Below are 20,758 nucleotides of genomic sequence, written 5' to 3' on the forward strand. Positions count from 1 at the left end.
TGGACAAGGCGACACTAGATTTTTTTGACCCTGAAAATGAACTTTAGGAGGATTTTCCTAGTCAAGTGCTTGCTGCTTTTATTTCCCAGTGTAAAATGTGAGTTTTTCTTATTGTTTTTTTTTCTTCTCTTTCGGGTTAGCATTGTTAAAACTGCATTTTAAACCATTTACAACTTGGTGGGATGTTACTGATAAGAAACTAGTTCCACTTTCCCAGTGAGTGAAGACCTTTGGGTTATTGCTATTATTATTTGATTTAATTTTTAGCCAGGGGGAGGGCAGGACCTGAATTTCCTATTCCAGTTATAATAATAAGCTGTAAACAGTTTTGGTTTTGAGTTAATGAGCCTTAATTTGACACATGTATAATGAGAAATGTCAAGCATGCTGTTTTCTCTCTACCCTCGAGGTAGCTTGTACTACATTAGATATCCAGTTCATGGTGCATTATCACATGTAATTTCCTTTTCTTATCAAAGATGAGCAAATCTTTTGAAAGTGCAAATTATATTCTTCCATAAATATTAACAGAAAGAGTGATGTATCTCAGTGTCTTCAGTGGAGCTGAAGAAGTCTAGGATGTGAAAACAGCAAGCAAATACAAACATCTTTTATACTTTGCGTATTATTGCTCTCACTATTTTTAAAAAATATTAATCTAAAAACTTAATTAAGGTCTTAACTCATAGATTAGAGAAGGTTATAAGAGATGGAGACAATACAGTCATGCATAGATTTTTTTTTTTTCTCTGTTCATTCCACTACAGATTGTATGTATGGCTGTTTAATGCTTTGCTTTTCTTCCAGAACAAAATTAATAGATAAATAAGGGTTTGGGTTTTTTTTTTTAACATGGTATATAAAACATCTTCCCCTGCAGAAATGAAGATTATTCCCTTGAATGGAAAACATGTTTCAAAGACTTTCTTACTTCTCTAAAGTTACTATAGGATTTTCCTTTTAACTCTTTCTTGTGACTGCAGGTGAGCTCTATACTGCCAGTTCAGAGCTTTCTGCCCCTTGGAGCACATTTCAGTGGGCATTAGCAGAAATACTGTTTCATTAGCTAAACAGATTTTTAGTATCATATGTGTGGGATACTCTGCTTTCCATTAGCAAGGCTATGGAGATCAGATAATCATCCAGAGATGTGTCTAGGTGGTCTGTCCATAGAGATGCCATTGAATTATCCTTGAAAACTTAGATTATTTTTTTTTTCTTCCAGAGAGAAAAAGTAAATGACAGTATCTGTAGTGCAAAGAAGTCCTATTACTAGCTCTAAATACCTGTGCATGACTGAGCAAAACCAAGTATCAGAATTCAAATATTTGGGCATAATCTGTAGTGTCATCTGTGTGGAGGATAGCTGCTTCCAAGACCATTTGGTTGATAGCTTGATTTCAGAATATTTCATTAGATATGTCAAACACCTTGTAAGAAATGCAATAGTGAAATAGCAGCCTCTCCTTAGACTGGGGGTGAATTGCCGGAAGCCCTTCAGTATTCATTTTCTTGTTGTAGAGGCACACTATTTTAGTTCTTTGATTATCTCTAATATTGTTAGTTTCATGAAATAGCACCTGGATTTCAGTTTCCCCTCTGTGATATAGTTTATCATTGTCCCAGATACCAGAAATGAAGGACTGTAATAGAAATAGGCATAAACATAGTTTTTCTCTCTGTGGGGAAAAAGTGCTTAAAATATAGAATTGTTTAGGTTGGAAAAGACATTTAAGATCATCAAGTCCAACCATTAACCTAACACTGCCAAGTTCACCACTAAACCAATTAAGGGTAGAGTAATAATTAATTTCATGTTTCCTGGCTTGGTGGCTGAATTATTTTTTAATGAAAGTAAAACTAGAATAGAATCATTAAGGTCGGAAAGGACCTCTAAGATCACCACGTAAGAGCAGAATCAGCTCTACCTGGTGACATGAAGAGAAAACCCCTCCTGCCGATCGGCTTTATCCTGTAAATTGAAGAGGAATGAACGTAAGAAAATGAGAAATTAAATAAGCTGTGGCTCTGAGTGCCCGTTTGACTATCAGTGAGCTTATCCCACCTGACACTTGCGAGCACTTTTCTACCTCCAACTGTAAATTTTCAACATGCCACGGAGGTGGAGACAATGCCTTACTTGAAGTGACCTCCTGACAAACTTTGCACTCTGAAGTCCTGGTTCACCAGAGATGGGCCTTGCAAAGGCTGTGAAGTGGCCTGGAGAGGAGAGAGAGGGCAGCCACCCGGGCACAGCCCAAAGACTACATCATCTCCACTGGTAGTAACGTGATTGACGTTTAGCAGCCTTGGCTTTCCTGAATATCTCCTTCAGCAGCCACATGCTAAGCGCTGCCCAGTCCTGGTAGCACCTTTGGGAAGCACCTACCCTTATGTGTTCTGGAGAGGGGACCTGTCATCAAAGGAGTCCTGCCAAGAGAAAAGATTTTTTTGGCCTTTGCTTATCTCCTAATGTCTCCAGTGCCCATCAGTTCACAGGATGTGGTTAGCCGTTTGTTTCTCCCCACTTTACTTGCCCTACCGTGATTCTCTGCTCGAAAAATCAAGAGCGTATATTCTGGCAGGGCGGGGTGCCCGGGATGGGTGAGGAGGGGGCACTGCAAGCTGGCAGCACTGGGTCTGCCTCCAGTTCAGTGCCTCACGCTCACTCGCTGCTTGACATGGGACACTATTACTGTTATTGCCATCACTGTTATTGCTGAACCCGTCCTACTGTCCAGGGCCACTACTAGTTTGTGTTCTTGCTGTCTGCAGTGATGTTTGCAGTGATGGGCGCTCTGAGTACCAGCCTGCGCCATGTGCAAAACACGCTGCAGTGGCCTTCTTTTCAGGAAGGGTTAAGTTCAGGGTTAAGTTCACAAGCAGCCATGAATCTTGGCATCCAAAATCACTCCAAATAAGTTCAGCCAGAGTATAAAGTCAGGTTTTGAAAGCCAGACTCTTAGCTTCCTCGCCTCCCAGAATTAAACTGGGTGCCAGCATTCATCTAATGAACGATCAAGAGGTGCTTTGGAGCAGGGGAAGAAAATGGCATCAATAACGAAGAGAAGCAACTCAGAGGGAGTAGCAAGTGACAACCTTTTGGGTCACCATTGTGGCTGCCAAGCATGGCAGCAAGGGCTGCTGGAGACATGCTGACAAGCTGGTTGTCCTTTCCTTCACAGGCTCCGTCACCATTTACATGGCGGTGAATGAGTCGGCTCTTCTCAACATCCCTGACGCTTCTGGGAACTTATCTCATGTAACATGGTTGAGAGACAGACAAAGGTTGCTTCAGATAAAAGATAAGCAAGTTAAGTACTACGTGAACAAGGACCAGTGCAGGTGTAAGGTATTCCTAAATGGGACTCTGCAAATACAGCGGGTGGTGAAAGAGGACAGTGGAAGGTACAGGGTGACTGTTTATCAGCCGGATGGAAAATTGAAGGCAGAAGAAGAGACAATGTTCATCGTTCAGGGTGAGTTTTTGCTTTTCCCATACCATTCCCAGCATAGCTGATTCAGACTTGGTATTCCTGCTCTCTCCTGCAGCCTTTCCTACTCATTGACACCCTTTCTGTTTTGGGGGGACTTCTGTGAGATTTACCTCTTTCTGCCCACCACTGACAGCAGTCTGCTGCTCTTCTCCCTTTTCTCACTCCTGTTTATGCCCTCTGGTCCTCTGCTTTTCTCTGGCTTCCTTCTCTGTCAGCCACCAGGTTTCTACGTGTGCCCAAGCAAGTGGCCATGAGCACATCTGTGTTGGCAGCAGGATGAGTGCGGATGGCTGTAAGGCAGCAGCGTGCGAGCAGGGCTGTGCTCCCAGCAGCACCCTGCTTCCAGAAACCTCCTGTGGGAGCACAGCAACCTATGCGAGGTACACCTGTGGCTGTGGCACTGTGTGCTTCTGGCACTTCTGGTGGTATTTTATAGGCACTGAGTTATGACTTTTGGTCTCTAGCTACTGTTCCAGCAAGTGAGCACCTTGTGTTGCATCTGCCAGCCTCCTGAGGAGAGCTCAGGAGCCCATGTGGCACTAAATGCCTGTATTTAGGCAATGCGATCCCACTCCATTTTTGCTCTAACATAAAACATAGCCAGCTATCAACTCCCCTGAGATATACCACAACAGGAGTTGAATTGGCAGGGGAAGAGGACTCCTGCACTCTACCCTTGCATAGCATAACACAACAAATATGAAGATTGTGCTGTCCAAAGCATACTTAAGCACATGCCTGGGGATTTCAGCTGCATGGGTTCAAAGCATGAAGTCAGCGTCCATTCCTGTGCTGTACCTTGTCCCGAGAGATCAGAGTGGTAGAGCCCAAAGCTTTTGGGATGAGTACGGAAGAAGGGGGTGGCTCTTCTGCTCCTCTATGGCTGCTGCCACCTCTCCAGATCGTTAAGCTGTCGGGCAGCGTGTTTTTTTTCCCAGCAAGATGATTTTGCTGTGTCCTTCCTCAGCCAGCAAGCACACCTCTGCCAGCCTCTTGAGTCTGTGGGCACTGGCTGGCACTACAGAAATGATGCCTTGATGAGGCAGCAGCAGCAGCAGCAAAGACAGCTGGAATGGTTTCTGCGCAGTGGGAGGCCCTGTGGCTAACAGACTGCTGAGAAGTGAGGGTTTCTCGCTACTTTGGGAATTATTATTGCAAACTGTCTACAGATTCAGGAAGTCATCAGGGCCTGACGCCACTTACTTATGCTTTAAGACACTGAGCTGTGATTGGGGTGTCCTGGGTTCAATTTGAGGTTAAGGTTGTAACCTAGCTATGTGCTGCATCATTTCACCTACTGTGCAGCAGAGAGGTTGCCTTACCTCTGATAGCAGTGTTGGAAATAAAGTCCTTTAGTAACTGTCAGGTGCTAGAGTCATTTGTCAGCCAGATCATACTTTGTTACTAGGGTTGGACAAACAGTTGTTCCAAAAAAAAAAAATAGTTTAGATGATATCATCACACAGCTCCATCACCAGGACCTGGACTCCAGTGTTTCACACTGGGGTATTCCCCTGAATGATAGGTTACAGCTTGCAGAAGAGGAGTGGGCTTAACGAGGAAAGGGTGGTTGCAGATGTCACAGCGTGAACCTAGACTACTGTCCTGGTTTCAGCTGGGATAAGGTTAATTTTCTTCCTAGCAGCTGGCATAGTGCTGTGTTTTGGATTTAGTATGAGAAGAATGTTGATAACACACTGATGTTTTAGTTGTTGCTAAGTACTGCTTATGCTAGGCAAGGACTTTTCAGCTTCCCATGCTCTGCCAGGTACACAAGAAACTGGGAGGGGGCACAGCCAGAATAGTTGATCCAAACTGACCAAAGGGCTATTCCATACCATATGACGTCATGCTCAGTATATAAACTGGGGGGGGGTTGGCTGGGGAGCAGCGATCGCTGCTCGGGAACTGTCTGGGTATCGGTCGGCGGGTGGTGAGCAATTGCATTGTGCATCACTTGCTTTGTATATTATTATTATCATTATTATATTGCTACTATTATCATTACTATTTTACCTTATTTCAATTATTAAAGTGTTCTTATCTCAACCCAGGAGTGTTTCTCACTCTTACTCCTCCAATTCTCTCCCCCATCCCACCGGGGCAGGGGGAGTGAGTGAGTGGCTGCGTGGTGCTTAGTTGCTGGCTGGGGCTAAACCACGACAACTACCTAGACTGCATTTGCTACAAGCAACCCTTGTTGGCTTTAAAACATATGTTCCCTATAACTTACACTGCCTCTAACTAGAGGTGACTCTGGCATGTTTTTGTTTACCTGGTCTAAAAGGTAGAAATTATTGGCTTTTCATCTGATGTCCCTGCCCGTTGCCCCTAGTTGAGGAAAGCCCCACAGGCTTTTCTGGCTCTTCCAGTGCCACCGTGATAGAGAATCTGGAACAGAAATGTAGCTAGCTGTTTGCAGGACATAAGAAGAGACAGAAGTCAGTTCTTTCTGTCATAACCTTATTGAGATCTAAGAGCTGTCTGGTTTCTGTTTTCTGTGCTGTTTTGATGGGTTTTCATGTTGTGGCTGTCATGCTAGCTGAGTGCTGTTGGTAATACATGAGGCATCATAAGTAGCTGTTTGTCCTGCCTTAGAGGAAATGCCTCCTAATGAGCACAAGCAGATCAGAGCCGACTTCGTTTGCACCAAAACATTGGGGCTGGAGTTGGAGAGGGCTGTGGCTCCCAGTCTCTCCCATCCGCCGCCTCCCCAGAACACATAACTTCCTCCCCTCGCCTGCCTAGCTGGTTGGCTGTGAGCCAGGCTGAGCCTGAAAGTAGTCCAGCCATGGTGGTGCAGCTCTGCTTTGCAAGGCCAAATAGGTAGGCTAAGATACTGCATTTTCTTTATTATTGCCATGTTACTTCTGTAGTAGAGGTCTAATTTGCTCTTCATTCTTCTCTGGTCTCATTAGCTGATGTTACTCCCTTACGGCTTATTGGGGGCTAATTCTCTCTGCTGCTTAATAATGGAGGTTTTCAAAAGGAGAAACCTTCTTGGACATACCTGTCCCTTCTCTTCTTTTTCAGAGCCTGTCCCTCAGCCAACCCTCAGTGCTGAATGTGTGAATAAAAATCTATCTGTCAAGTGTGAAGTGAAGCAGAAGACTAAAGATGAAACATTTACAATGGAACTGATTAAAGATAAAAGCAAAAGAATCCAAAAGAATGGAACAAAGGTGGAGTTGCACACGCGGTATTCTGGGACGTTCAGATGTTCTGTTAAGAACAAAGTCAGCGAAAAAAAGGCTGAAAAAGTAATTAAGTGCTCAGGTAAAAAAATCTATTTTTTGCCAGAATCTGCTAGCGCAGACCCACAAAGCCTGATGCAGTTGCACATATCTGTAGGTCTGCTCCAGGTACCAGGAGCATTGATGGTTCCTGGTATCCAGTATTGTGAGTCTAACGCTACCGCAGTTATTGGGCGCTGATGCTGCTGTGGTAGCCAGGATGTGAATCATGCTTTCTGCTTGGCATTCCCCAGCCTTGTTGCATCTCCACCCTCCCCACCCTGCTGCTGCTTCCCCACTGCTACCCTTATGGCACCCCTGCTCTAACATAGGGGGGCCAAGCCAGGGGCAGTGGGATGTGAGGTGGGCCACACTCCTCCTCTTCTCCTGCAGCCAGCAGTGTTTTCCCCCATGGTCGGTGGGGCCTGGGGGTCGCTGGAAGAAGTGGAGAGTTTCTTCTGGAGTCAAGAGCCTTGTGGGTGGCAGAGAGGCCCCCAGGGTGCACTGCAATGCATCTTCCATTGGAGGTGCAGTTTCCTGGGGGAAACTGCAGCCTGACAGTGAGATCAGGCTGGCTGTGGGGTGAATGAATGGGAGAGAGGTTCTTGCTCATCCCATCATTTTCTCCCTCCCCTCCATCACTGCTGACTCTTCTTCCAAAAGTTGCCGGAGGTAACCTGACAGACTTTTTGGTGTCAGCATCCTGACAGACTCAAGTAGTGTTGACCATCACTACTGGTAGAGCAATGAAGAAAGGAGAAAGTGGGGAGGTGGGCCTGAAAGTGTTTTAATCACACCCAGCAGTCTGAAAAAGGCAGAAAGCACTTTCCCCCTCATTTTTATCATCCTTTATTCCTTTAAAACTAACGGTACTTCTCAAAGGTTGACTTCAGTCAACCAGTCCAAAGCCAGAGTTAACCTCAGTAAGATAGTATAAAACTACCCAAGCTACCACGACATAAATTAACAGCTTATTTTTGGAAAATACGGCTTGGGATCTTTTCCTATGTATGTGAAGTCATGGCATTGATTTCAGGGGATTTGCTCTTGATTTATATCCTCATGGTGGGGAAATGAGTTGCACATTATCTTTCTCCTCTCCATTATCATACCTATGAAGGTGGTGGTTGCCCGCTACTTGTGGATGTGAATGGGTGCTCTCACAAGGGGTGAAATAAGCTGCTTGGACTCTCCAGCTTCACCTAGAAATCAGGAGGGAGGTTGTGGAGAATTTAGCTAAGCTTTTGGGGTTGCATGGCTCAGATGAACATGGCTCAAATGTACCATAGATTTTCTTACTCACTTGAAGCGTCATCTTTCTAAACCACAGATGGAGCAAAAGAACTGAAGGAATTGCATTTTAAATGGGCAGAGTCATGCTGAAAATTATTAGATAGGCAAAAGAAGTCATCGCCCCCTCCCCCCATTTGAAAGTTAAGGCAAAACCAAGGGACAGATCATACTGGTATGACACTGGATGTGGTGTTCAGTTCAAAACCCAGATTTCCAGTGCAGTGCTGGGGAAAAGTCCTTGAATTTGCTGGGCTTGGGTTCATCCCACCTAACTGTGAGCACTTTGCTTAAAGCACTCTCTTTCTCTAGATTCCTGCTAGAGCTAGTGGAGAGTGGGGGGCTCATGAGAGCTGGCTCAGTATTTCCAATTTCCAGCTATTTCTGCCATAGTGAATTTAGGGAAAGCCCAAGTCTGAAGGCCAGCTCATGGTGTGAGAAGGGAGGGAGCAAGCCTTAAAGTATAGAGGCCTTACTGAAGTGATCCAAGGTCTGCTGAGGCTGACTGAAAGGCAAAGAGCTGAGCAACTGGGTGGCCTCTGCTCTCCTGTGCAGCCCTTGCTTCCTGAAGGATCCCCCTGATGCCTAAAATAGCCAAAAAAGGGTTGTTTGCTGCTGCATGAGCTGCCTGACCTGATGGGCTGCACAGTCCCGTTGGTGCTAATATTGGGAAAGGGCTGGGGTGCGGAGGAGTGGGATGTGGCATGGACTTTGGAGCCAGGTGTGAAAGCATGCTGCTGGATTAGGTCTGTTTAAGGCAGGGCAAACTAGCTCAAACGTGTTGTCTTAATGAGGAAACGCTGGCTGAAGCTGGCCATCCCAGGGCACAAGCCAGGCAAGCATGGGCCTGCCTGCATTGCTAGTATAGGCAGACATTAGCCATCAGCAAGATACTTTGATTTCACTTCTCACCTTTGAGAAATGCTCTTCTTTCACAGGGTGAGTTGGGTGGGAGAGCTTGTTTTTTCTCAAATCATTAACAGAGAACTAAAAGGTTTGCCACACTGATCTTTAAGGTACAAATATAGCATTTCGCAGGCACCAAAAAACCCCACTAAAACCATGTAGCACTACCCTTCCTACTCAAACTAAAAACCCCTCAAACCTTTCTGTGTGGTGGCAGGACTCTGACAGCTCCATAGTAGATTAAAAATCCCTCAGCTTGCAGTCAAACCTCCTTCCAACCCTGCTGTTCTCCATGAACATCTGGTCCTGCATTCGAGGCCTATCACCTTGAATTTTGACCTTTAGCAGGCAAGACATGCTTCAGATGGGCTTCAGCTCAGATAACTTTTCATATAAGCATAACTATGCGTGAATCTGCCTCGGCTCACCTTATAGTCCGCTGGGAGAAACAGGCACAGAAAGGGCAAAATACACCTCGGTGTAACACTGGCAGCTAAAACAGGTGAGAAGAACCACATCACTGAGAATACTCGTCTTTTTTTCCACTGAGGCAGCCCAGGCTGATGATGACCTTTATACTGTAGGCATCTTGGCTTTGGTGTCATCACTCTTTGCCCTCCATGTGCATGCCCGGTGAATGTTAAGGGTGGTACCAGCGGCATCATCCCCTTTGGAGCTTTGTCCCCCAAGATGCCAAGGAAGGTGCATGTGGAGCGTTCAGCTCCATGGTGCCTGTGCTTCCTCAAGAGTGTACACTGAATGCCAGGAGGACAGCCCAAGCAGGAGGTGGTGAAGGAAGGCTAGTGTCCAGCAAACCTCATCTGGCCAAAATAAGGAACACGCATACAAATTTTTGCTTACTGCACAAACCGAACTCTCCATTTGAGACTCTGGGGTATTTTTCCTCTTTGCTATTTTTTTTTTAATTTGCATGCAGCCAGAAATTGAAGTACCAAAATACCATGAAGCAACCTAGTCTCAGTGTTTCCAGCTCAGTAGGAAGTACTTAAAAAGTTTATTTTTGTTAGATGCTGAGCACTGCCTGGATGCTCATTGTCCTTAAAAGGGTCCATTGCTAACAGGAACAGGGAATTTGTAGTAATTTAAATAAGACAAGCTGGCACACATGAATGCTTTGGTTTCAATTTTCTGCAGAACTGGAATCCATCAGGGAGCAATCAAAATTCTCTACAATGAGGACCAGCAACTTTCTGCTGTGTACAGAGAAAAGGCAAAGGATGAGCTCTCTCACTGGGGCTGCCTTTACAGCCAATGGAAGAAGATACAGAATTCTAGGTAGACGTTGTGCAAGTTATTTCTTTCCCTCTAACATCTTCTTTCATTCCCTTAACTAGGCGAGCTGGACCTTTATCTCATCTTAAGCATAGCAGGAGGCGCAATCTTCTTTGTCATCTTCATGATTTTGCTTATTTATTGCATCAGGAAGAAGAAAGCAGAAAGGCTTGCACATCGTGGTAAGTGTTTAAGGGGCTTTATGTTGTTATCCAGCCACCTGAAATCTTAGAGCTTCCTGCTGACAGTACCCCTGTGGGCAGGAGCATGCTCTCTGCCTTGGCATGAGCAGGAACCTGGTTTTGGCATATGGTGAATCTCGGCAGATTGGCTGGCATTGCCAGTCTCAGTTTCTGATATATTCTTTGAACAGAAGACTTCTTGTTCTCAAGCCCTTTTGTTTGTTCGTGGGGGAAGAGTTGCTCCTCTAAAGCTCGGCCAAGGCCACCAGTCATGAGCATCTGTGGGGCTAAAACATACAATGAGATACCTCGTCAGCAGATTTTTTTCATTAAATTTATATGGTGTAAAATTAAGATCCTTGAAATCATTAGTCACATTTGGAAACATTATAGATAGTGAGAAGGGGCAAGAAGGACTCAACTTTTCTGTGAGTTTCCTCAGGCATCTCATAGGACTTGTCCTCTCTATAAAACAATGTCCTTGGAGGCCTGTCAATACCGGAGGTCTAACTTGGGGCACTGTAAAGAGTTGAGGTTTTCAGAGTGGGCAGAGATTTCACCTGTTGTCCAAAATTCATGCCTCTTTAAGACCATAGGAAATACTCTGCTAGAGTCTTCTCTGAGAGTGGGCTCTCAGTCTTAGCGGAGAGGTTGCCTTGAATTACAACCTGGGCATTGCTGCTAGTTTGGGTGGACAGAGGATACCGAGCTGCCACTCCAGAAGAGTTGTCTGGCCCACCTGGAAGGGGAGGCTAAAGCGGGAGGGACGTTGCCCTGGCAGGGAGGCCGACTTGCAGCCAGGGGAGCACCTCGGTGTTAAAGGCTTGTTTATGAGTCCTGCCCCCACCCTAGCAGGCTTCCTGTGTGGTCTCGAATAACAGCTAGTCTCTGTGTGAGTCAGTTCTCGGGTTAGAAAATGGGGGTAAAAGCTCCTTTGTATGCCACAACAGTCTGTGAAGATAAAGAGGGCAATGCCTGAAGGAAACCTCAGCTGATACCTCAAAGGTGCCAGTGGTCAAGCTGACAACAAGGGTGAGCATGACGGGTCCCATGGCCGAGGGGAGTGCAATCTCACCACACCTGAGCGTGGGTAACTCGCCATGGCCCTCCTGCTGCCCCCAAAGTTACGACCATGACGAATAAGCAAACTCTTTCCCTGTTCTCTGGGAAGGCTCACCAGAGTGCAACCACGGGATGTCATCTCAGAAGGCTTGCCATAGCTCATGAACACAATGCTGGTGTGAGCGTAGCCATCTGAGTGTTATTTTACATTATGGCTGTTCTTGTTTGAGTGGGATACATTACTCCCTCAGCTGTGCAGTGATAGCATATCCTCAATTCTTGGGTCAGGATTCAGCAAGAATTAAGAAAAAGAGGTGTCTGGGAAAATGAGAACTAATGTAAGAGGGTGACTAGCCCCTTTGAAACAGTTTGGTGTGTGCTTAAGGCCATTTCAGTGTCCCAAGAGGTAAATCCCTCAATCCCTAAGGTAAGCTGACCGACATTTCAGAAATGATGAGTCAGTGATCAAAAGTCAGCTGGCATGAATGTACTTCTGTGTGTGGGGAAAGTAACGCTGGCAAAATGGACTTCTGGCTTCCAGGTGCCTGGAAATCCCAGCATGGACAGTGGCAGGGCAGAGTGCTTTGCTGTTGCTTCCTGGGGTACATCTTACTTTCCCTTCAGCGGCCCGTTTCCAAAAGAGGACAGAGCAGCTCAGGCTGGGGGTGTCCATCGGTGACCACTGGAGCCTCCCTGGCAAACTCAGTTCCCCCAACACAGAGAGGGCAGAGCTGCTCCAAATGTCCCCAGGTACCTTGACCTCCGCCAGGCAGCCAAAAAGCTTTTGAGTTTGCCCGGGGTGCGCAGGCGGAGGTGATTTTGGTTGTTCCACTGGAGTAGCAGGAACACATGAGAGTGACAGTGGCCTTCCAGGTAAGACCGATGTTTGGCTTTTTCTTGCTTGGGCCAAGCATTTTTCCCTGGCTGTTCAACTTCTGCTTAGACTTGAGTACGTGCCTGATTGCTGGGTCCTTCTGTCATTGCAGAGGAGGAGCGAATGACGCATGTTTGCCAGGTGGACAGTGAAATGGTGGTGCGGGAGCTCCCTCAGTCACCGTGCAAGCCTACCCCGAAGCAGCTGCGCGTGCAGCAGCGGCCGCTGCCGCAGCCCAACGTGCAACAACAAGCATTGCCCCCGCGGCCCAGGCCCCGCACTCAGCAGCAGACTCCAAAACACCAGAGAGAAAGACCTTGAACGTCTGCCCTGGGAGGGACAGTGGTCGCTGTGCTCCATCATTCACTGGGAAAAGAAAGTTTCCCCGTAGTCAGGAACCCCTCCCGCCCAGCCTTGCCTAACGCTCAGCTATGAAACGGCAGCTTTCATTGCAGAAAATTAGAGAGAGCATCAAATGGAGATGAAGAGACCCAGTGGAGGAGATTCAAGGTGATGGGCATTCATCCCTGTGGCCATTTTTCTTCAAGTGTCTCCATGTTAGGGTATGGAGCATTGAGCCTTGAAACCTGTGTCTTTCTGTGGTTCACTTGTTTTTGCCGCACCTTGTTGTTTCGTGCTTTTTGGATGGATTATATCAGGAAGAAGCTAAAAGCTCTAGTGAGACAACATGGGCCTAAGGATCTTATGGGGTTTTGTCACATCTCTTTCCTTTCTCCTGCCACACATTAGGACAGCCCTCTGGCTTCAGCATCAAATGCATGACCTCCTCGATCAAAAAATATTTGTATGTAATTAAATGCTTGTCTGAAGTTGAAAGAATTGGTGTCATCTAATAGCAAGAAGGAAATACTGAAAGGAGAGTGAGAGCCTTGAAGCAAGTGTGTAGGAAAAACACAAGTGAGAAAGGAGCAAACTTTTCACTTTCTCTTTTTTGGGTGGGGGTGGGGGTGAGTGTGGGTTCTTTTTTTTTTTTTTTTTTTTTTCTTTTTTCAAACAAAGCACTGAAATAGATTGCTGGGAGAGGATCTCCAGCACTGGGGATTTCAAAAGGCAGATGAGGCAACCATCTGTGAGGCATCCTTGTCCTGCTGAGGGCCTCTCCCAGGACTGTTTCAGCTCAGTTTTCTGAGACTCCTTGCTGGTAAATAAAATGAAACTTTATTCTCAGCATAGGTCTGTTTGGCTATCCAGACAATTTTTTGTCATAGAAGAGGTCTGGTATCCGTTGGCTCATGAAACAAGTGTTACGAACTGCCAAGCAGTCTGATTACTAAAGGCATTGTCTGAATTGTCATGGCTTTTCATCGTAGGGCCTCCTGCTGATGGTGAGGAACCGTGTCCCTTGATTTTGCTGGTAAGCACCTCATGTGTAACCAGGTAATGATAGAGAACTGCTGAGATCTCCCTCCCAAAGGGAGAGGTTGGACTGCATAACTGCACCTGCATCACCCTCCATGTGCTGGACAAACACTGCTCGCTCCTCTGGTCCTTGGAAATGTTCCTAACTGCCTCTATGGGACAGCTGAGAAGCTGAGAGAGGACAGACCTTTTCAGAGCAATGTCTGAATGGGTACACTGGCGCATCCGGTGTAAGAGGCAGCGCAGGTGGAGGAGGAGAGAACTGCGAGAGCCACAGAGCACGAGACGTCCAGCTAGCATGTTGTTTCATTAGGCAGAAGAACATGTAGTACTTCTTTCAGGCTTGACTATCCTACGCATGCCAGGGGAATTAAAACGGCCATTCTTTGTTTCTTCTCAGAAATGTGGCAATTTTTATTTTCTGGTACAAGGGCAGGGAAATAACTTGTCAGGGAGAAGGAGGTCTCTGCCTCCTCCAGAGCTCAATCACTTCGCTTGAACTCCGACGGTGGACGCAGCCCTGGGAGCGTCACTTACTCTCACCTTAGCTTTCTGCAGCTTGTTTTATGGCTTTCACTATTTAAAGTTGCATTTGGTAGACATTGCACGGTTTATTTTGTAACATAGCCTATATGCCTGTAGTGAATGAATAAAGATGAGAGTGGGTGGAGAGGATCTTAGTTCACACCTGTGCTGGCACTTCAGTATCTGGATCTCACTTTGGTACAAAGGAGACAAGAAAAACGTTTTGGTCCCTGAGCCACGGAAACACAGACGTAGGAGGTTTCACACGGATCCCCAGGAGGTACCAGCTGCCACCTGAGTGCTGGCAGCTGGTGGGCTTGGATTGCTGTGGGTGAGCACAGCCACCGTGCTCGCCTGCCTGCTGTGGCAGCACGCTCTGCCTGTCCTGCATGGCCGGAGCTTTATCGGTGCCCTCTGCAGAGCAGGCAGCCAAGCGGGGACTCCTCTGTAGTTATGGGAGCACTGGTCCTTCCTGGGAGAGAGGGAGGGTTACTGGGACCCTCCTGGGCCCCCCACCCCCGCCACTGACTGACACCCATTAGTGATTCAGCTGTAGCTGGGAAAGGCTGCCTTTGCTCTCTTTGTCAGTTTGTTATTAATGAGCAGTATGTATTAATGTGATCCAGACCCTCGCAGAGTTTCTGTACCTGTGAGGGGCCCCTTGCCCTTCGCAGCAGCCACCAGGGCCAACTGCCTGCAGGCTGATGAACTGGAGTTTGCAGGGAATTGTATAATTGTATGATACTGGGCTTAACAGAGCTGCAGGAATGCTTTGGAGATGTTCCTTCCCCACGGCTGAGGCTTGGTGAGCTTCGTCATACCTCTGAGACACCCTCCCAGGCTTCCCGCCAGCTGCTGCCCTGGGCCCTCTTCTGCCTGGGGCTGGTGCTGGTGGGGTGACACTTGCCACAGGACCTTGCAGGGGGGCACCGGTGCATGCGTGAGCTGGTGCCGGGGTGACTCTGGCCCAGCACAGAGGTGTGCTTGCTCTTCTGGCAAGGAACTACAGCATGACGCTAAGTCGTGCCCAGGATAGGAATGGGAGGCAAGAAGCTTTTCTACTGTCAGTCACAAACCTGTCCTCAAGACCGAGCTTGAGACCACCCTGTGAACTGTGGAAACCTCTGTTGTCTCAGCTTAAGGCATGTGAGGGCTGAGCACACCCAAAAGCTGCTCTTGGTTCCCCTTCCTGGGGAGCGGGGCTGCCAGCGGGCACCCCAAGTACAGGGCAGGCCAGAGGCCACGACAGTGGACATGAGTAAAGTTTGGAGCTGCGTATTTTAATACTGCCCTCCACCTGGCTGCTGTAACCACGGGCTGAGAGAAGCACTCTCAGCATCTGTGCAACTCACCAAGGTCTCCTCTGGGTTACTAGACTCTTGCTCTGTTACTTTCCAGCTAAATGTTTCTCTCTTAGGTGCTAAGAGGCTCAAAGCTAAGTAAAAAGAACAGAATTTAGCCCTGGAGGGTGGATTTACACCAAAACACAGTCCTCTGTCAGGCAGACAAGAAAATACTACGAGCACAGAGTCTCATCAGGGCAATACTTATTTTTGATTGATGCCTTTTTTTTTTGATAGTCACCATTGTTTTTGTGATGTCATGTTTGTTCTGATGCACTGCAATGGACAATACTTGTATGGTCCTGAGTTCTACTTGGTGCCTACTTGAAAAGTCATCAATTTTTCTGAATGTGTGTCATGGAGCATTCAAATCTCAGGTTTTTATGCTGCAGAGGATGTTTCAGTTCTGGAAAATGAGCTGACAGCGAGAACTAAGAAATAACAGGAAGTGCTCGGCTCCGGTTATACTTGCTGCAACCTTTCTTGGTTCTTCTTTCGTAGACACATCTACCAGTGAGTCACACAAGGTGAAGCGTTTTTTCCCCATTTTTCTTAAGGGGGGTGAGACGAGAGGGCTGACATGCTGAGCTGTGCTCTGTAAGGATGCTGGCTTGTCCTCCCCAGTTTGGGAGACCCACCTTATGCTGCTCAGGTGTTAGCAGGGATCCTTTTTGCTTGGTGATGTGCTGCAGAGCCAGCGCTGAAGGAATGGGAGGGAAGTGCAGCCCTGTGACCCAAGCAGCTCTGTAGTTGTGCTGTGATCCTGCAGTGCTCGCCGGTCGTACAGTCTGAGTAGGCACCCAAAAGAGCAATGGTTGGTTGTATAGAAGATACAAATCTTCTATCCCAGTCTTAATTCTCTTGACATCAGCTGCACTTGCTGCCCAAAGTTAGCCTTTCTAGTAAAGTATACAAGACCTGCTTGTATCTCAGCTGGGCATTAGCCAGTCCAGAGGGAGGCTCTCTTGCTTCTGGCACAGGCAGTGCTGGAGCCTGTTAGATGATTTCATTTCTAAAATAAAACTTTCAGTCTGTAAAAGGTCAAGTAGGAGACCATGGCTCGTTCAAATGTCTTTCTTGGAATGCTTGCCAAAATGATGCCATGGGAGAAAAGACACCGATTTCATCCTTATTCTGCAACAAATCTTGAGGCTGTGATGCAGAGATAAACCCCAGCTAGGACTGCGTTGCGCATCAGATCCCTGCTCCGTTCTGACAGACAGGGTATCACCTCCTCAGCCATGCCGAAACCTTGCAGAAGGCTTAAGAAATGCTGGGTTTGTCTTTCAAACTGGTGTCCTCCATGGGGTGTGCTATGGGTGATAGGCAGGAGCAGAGCTCAGCTGGGTGGGTGAGGTGCTCCACCAATGCTCCTCGCAGGTGCCGGCTGTGCAGCAAGCAGGCTGGCATGGCTCTCACCTTCTGATCCCCTCACCCTGGGCCCAGAGGGACTGAGAGTGATAATGTAAGAGATCTGGCCTCAGGCTTTTGGATAAGACCAGTTTCTAGTAGCTATTGAGCTTGTGAAATAACACTATCTCATGTTGTGGGAAGAAAGATAAGAGTTAATTGAAAGAGAGCACAGTAAGAGGCCCTATGACAGTGAAGTGGCCTCCTGGCCTCCTCTCCCACCCTCATCTCAGAGGAGGGATGCCAAATCCAGCCCTCTCCTCACGCTCTCCCCCAACAAAGTGCTCCTTCCCTCCCTGCAGGTGGGAATTTACGAAAGCGCCTTTTCCCATCCTTGCAGCCTGGCTGCTGCCTTGAGCCACGGATCAGCACAGGCCATGGGAGTTCTTTCCTCCCTCAAGGGGTGCAGCTTTGGCCTTTACGCTTGCAGAGGGTTGCCAGAGCAGCTGCTCGAGGGGCCTCTGATGCTCACCCTGAATTGAAATTGCCCTCTGCCCCACTGCCGGAGAGGAGGAGAGCTGCAGCTGTGTGGGCAGAGGGTGAAGTCACTGTCCCAGCACAGCTGGGGCTGATTTGCCATAGCTGGGCTCCGAGCACTGTCTGCCAAGAGGAAGCCACCCCTGACATGTCTGTCCTGAAAGGCCAGGAAAGAGTCGACACCCTGACTGCCTCCCAGCTCCCCTTTGGAGGGGAGGATGGCAGTGAAAGTAGGAAACTGAGCAAAATTTCTCACCCTTTGTGGGTTCCTCTGGCAGGGCAAAGGCAAGCAACCCCAAGCTGGTGAGGATGCAAACCTACAGCCAAAATTTCTCATCCTTGCCCAGGGGGAGCTGCTTTTCTGCTGAGAACAGCAGGGACCCGGGTGAAGGAGCCTTCCCAAAGCCTGCGGCAGGGCAGCACGACAAGGCTGCTGCTCCCCTTGATCTGCTGCTGGAACTGGGAAGGTGCAAGGGGGAGCTGTGCGGAGAGAGGAGCAGGCGTGTGAGGAGCCACCTCACGTCAGGATCAGTATGGCCTTCTGCCAGCCACTGCCCGGGACTTCCCAGCAGGGATTTGGGGCAGAGGAGGAGGGCAGGGATGAGCTGAGCTTGCTCAGGGAATAAGCCAGGCTCTGTGCATGTAGCATGCTGGACAACAGGGCAGGCGGAGGGGGATGGGCAAGCACAGAAAATGTTGCTTGAGAAGATGAACTGCGCAGCCAGGAAGCAGGATTTGAGTCACGTAACTTTATCATGCTCACAGTCCTGGGATGGGGCTTCTCTTTCCGTGTGGAACTCTCGTCTTTGGGCAGGGGGCAAGCATTGCATGCCTTGCTGTGGGCATCCTGCTTCCCCCTCCTTTTTAATCCCAGGACCAGCTGCCTTGTGCTCACCTCCTGTGACGCTTCCCCAGGCAGCATTACTTTCTATTCTAGCTTTCCTTTCCTAGAGAACACCCACTCTGAGTGGTTTATTTTTCCTCTTTGAATGAATACCTCAACCTGTGCACATGTCAGCCTAAGGACACTGTGCCTGCCGAGTGGGAGGAGAGGGGACTTCTGAGGTGCCTCCATGGCTTCAGAGCGCAGTTCCTTTTCATCATGCCTGCCCCAGGAAGCCCTGCTCTGGGTTGCTTCGCTGTTGTCAACCATTCCCGTCAGGAATGATCCCTGGCTCTGAAAGGATCGAAGAGGGGTACACCTCTTTGCAGAGGAGGCGGGTGCACGGCTGGGGCTGACTCTCCCTTTCCTGAGTCCCACTGGGCACGCGCTGAGCCCTGTCTACCCAGAGCCCATGGTGCCGGCAGGCCCTGCTCTCCCTCCTCCCAGCGCGTGCATCACCGGTGTAAGCTGGGATTTGATCAAGCACCTGCATAGGGAAGGAGAGGGTAAAAGCTAGGGTAGGCAAATGACTAAGGTGACATTTGATTCTGCCCACCTGGCTGTTAGCAGCACCAACCTCAATACAGTGCCAGTGCCTCACATGCCTTTGTTTTGGGTGGTATTGTTAGACAGTTTCTGCCTTTGGTGCCTCTGAAATGTAGCTTTTGAGATAACAGGAAGAGATAATCCCACAACAGAGACACTACCCGCGTAGTAGTGCTCATTGGTTGCATTGCCCACGCACTTTCTCTGCCTACATAACAACAGCAGGCAAGCATTTCAGGTTGCCGCCTGCCCTCCCACACAAATACCCACTTTTATTTCCAGCCCTTCTGGGTGGCATGGGGCAGGTGAGCGAGCGTGGTGCAAAGGCAGGGAGGTGCGAGTAGAGATATGCATGGCACCGGCGCTGCAGGCAACTGGAGGGGAACAGCTCTGAAACAAATCTGCCTGCAGGCATCCCAAAACTGCATTTCTATGCTTACCACTCCCTGGCTGAACACCAGTGGAATGGGGACAGGCAGTAAGGCCGGTGTATTGGGACAACTAGCCCTTGAAGAACCTCACGCTGAAATGTAATGCCTGCTGGGACAGTTTGGGACCGCTGCTGTTAGCAGCCAGTGTCAGACAAACCCCTCTTCCTCTGCTAAAGGCAAGGTGAGCTTTCCCATGAAGAATGGGAATGAAATAAAGGGGAGCTTGTTTGCCAATTACTTCCTAAATAAGGGTGCCTGGGTCTCCAGCTTTTCCTCCACAAAACGTGCGTGCACCTTGCTTGCTTCCATGATGGGCTCTTCCCAAAGCCTGCTTCTGTCCCTTCCCCATTGGGCTAGGTGCCCTAGAGCCTCCTGTGTTTGCTGGCAGGTTTGCTGGAGGGCCTGGGATGTTGTCATGGTCTAACCCCGGTCGGCAACCAAGCACGTTTAACCCCAGTCGGCAACTAAGCACCACACAGCCGCTTGCTCACCCTCCCCCCACGGTGGGATAGGGGAGAGGATTGGAAAAGAAAAGTAAAACCTGTGGGTTGAGATAAAGGCAGTTTAATAGGGCAGCAGAGGAAGAGAAAGTAACAATAATGATAATGATAAAAGAATATACAAAGCAAATGATGCACAATGCAATTGCTCACCACCCACTGACTGATGCCCAGCCTGTCCCCAAGCAGTGATCACTGCCCCCCGGCCAACTCCCCTCCCCCACCCCCCCCAGCTTATATACTGAGCATGACATCACATGGTATGGAGTAGCCCTTTGGCCAGTTTGGGTCAGCTGTCCTGGCTGTGCCCCCTCCCAGTTTCTTGTGCACCTGGCAGAGCATGGGAAGCTGAAAAGTCCTTGCCTACCATAAGCAGTACTTAGCAACAACCAAACCATCAGTGTGTTATCAGCATTCTTCTCATCCTAAATCCAAAACACAGCACTATGCCAGCTACTAGGAATTAAACTAGCTCTATCCCAGCTGAAACCAGGACAGATGTCCTGCTAGGCAGAAGCTCACTAATCTCCCTGCCCTGCAAAGGAGCTCTGTGCCAGAGGCTGGGGGCTTGCCCTGCTCTGCTCTTACTCCTGACCTCTCCTCTCACACTGATGGTGTGTCCTGTCCCTTGGTGGCTCTCCCTGCCCTGAGCACTATGCAGATTCCAAAGCTGGGAGAGCAAGGGCGGTCTGTAGGCTTGGGATGCTGCTGTGATGCTCCTGTTCATACTCCTGCTGGGGATGGGGTCCTGATTTCTCCTCTTGCCTGAGAAGGGAGTACTCATGAGGTATTGATTTATGCCAGCATCACTGTTTTATTCCAGTTCTACTTTACTGGAGATTTTACAGCTGTTAAATGCACCACCTGAGGGAGCTGTGTCTCTGAGAATGGCTGTACAACACTGGGCTGTACGAACGGCTGTACAG

At 48.3% G+C, this 20,758-nt stretch overlaps 1 protein-coding gene across 1 annotated transcript; it reads left to right on the forward strand.

Moving 5' to 3' along the window:
- Positions 1 to 13: 13 nt before the first annotated feature.
- Positions 14 to 13,231, forward strand: CD2 (CD2 molecule). The gene is made up of 5 exons (XM_009481640.2): positions 14 to 97; positions 3,186 to 3,479; positions 6,531 to 6,773; positions 10,282 to 10,401; positions 12,450 to 13,231. The coding sequence occupies exons 1-5, from the start codon at positions 37 to 39 to the stop codon at positions 12,656 to 12,658; spliced, it is 927 nt and encodes a 308-aa protein (XP_009479915.1). The 5' UTR covers positions 14 to 36; the 3' UTR covers positions 12,659 to 13,231.
- The last annotated feature ends 7,527 nt before the right edge of the window (positions 13,232 to 20,758 follow it).

This window comes from Pelecanus crispus, chromosome 1 (genome assembly GCF_030463565.1).
Source record: "Pelecanus crispus isolate bPelCri1 chromosome 1, bPelCri1.pri, whole genome shotgun sequence".
Taxonomy (NCBI): Eukaryota; Metazoa; Chordata; class Aves; order Pelecaniformes; family Pelecanidae; genus Pelecanus; species Pelecanus crispus.

Excerpts from the sequence above, each read along its gene's own strand:
- CD2 (XM_009481640.2), top strand. The coding sequence starts at position 37 with ATGAACTTTAGGAGGATTTTCCTAGTCAAGTGCTTGCTGCTTTTATTT. Across the intron at positions 98-3,185 it reads TTTATTTCCCAGTGTAAAAT|GCTCCGTCACCATTTACATG; the intron begins GTGAGTTTTTCT and ends TTTCCTTCACAG. Across the intron at positions 6,774-10,281 it reads AAAAGTAATTAAGTGCTCAG|GCGAGCTGGACCTTTATCTC; the intron begins GTAAAAAAATCT and ends TCCCTTAACTAG.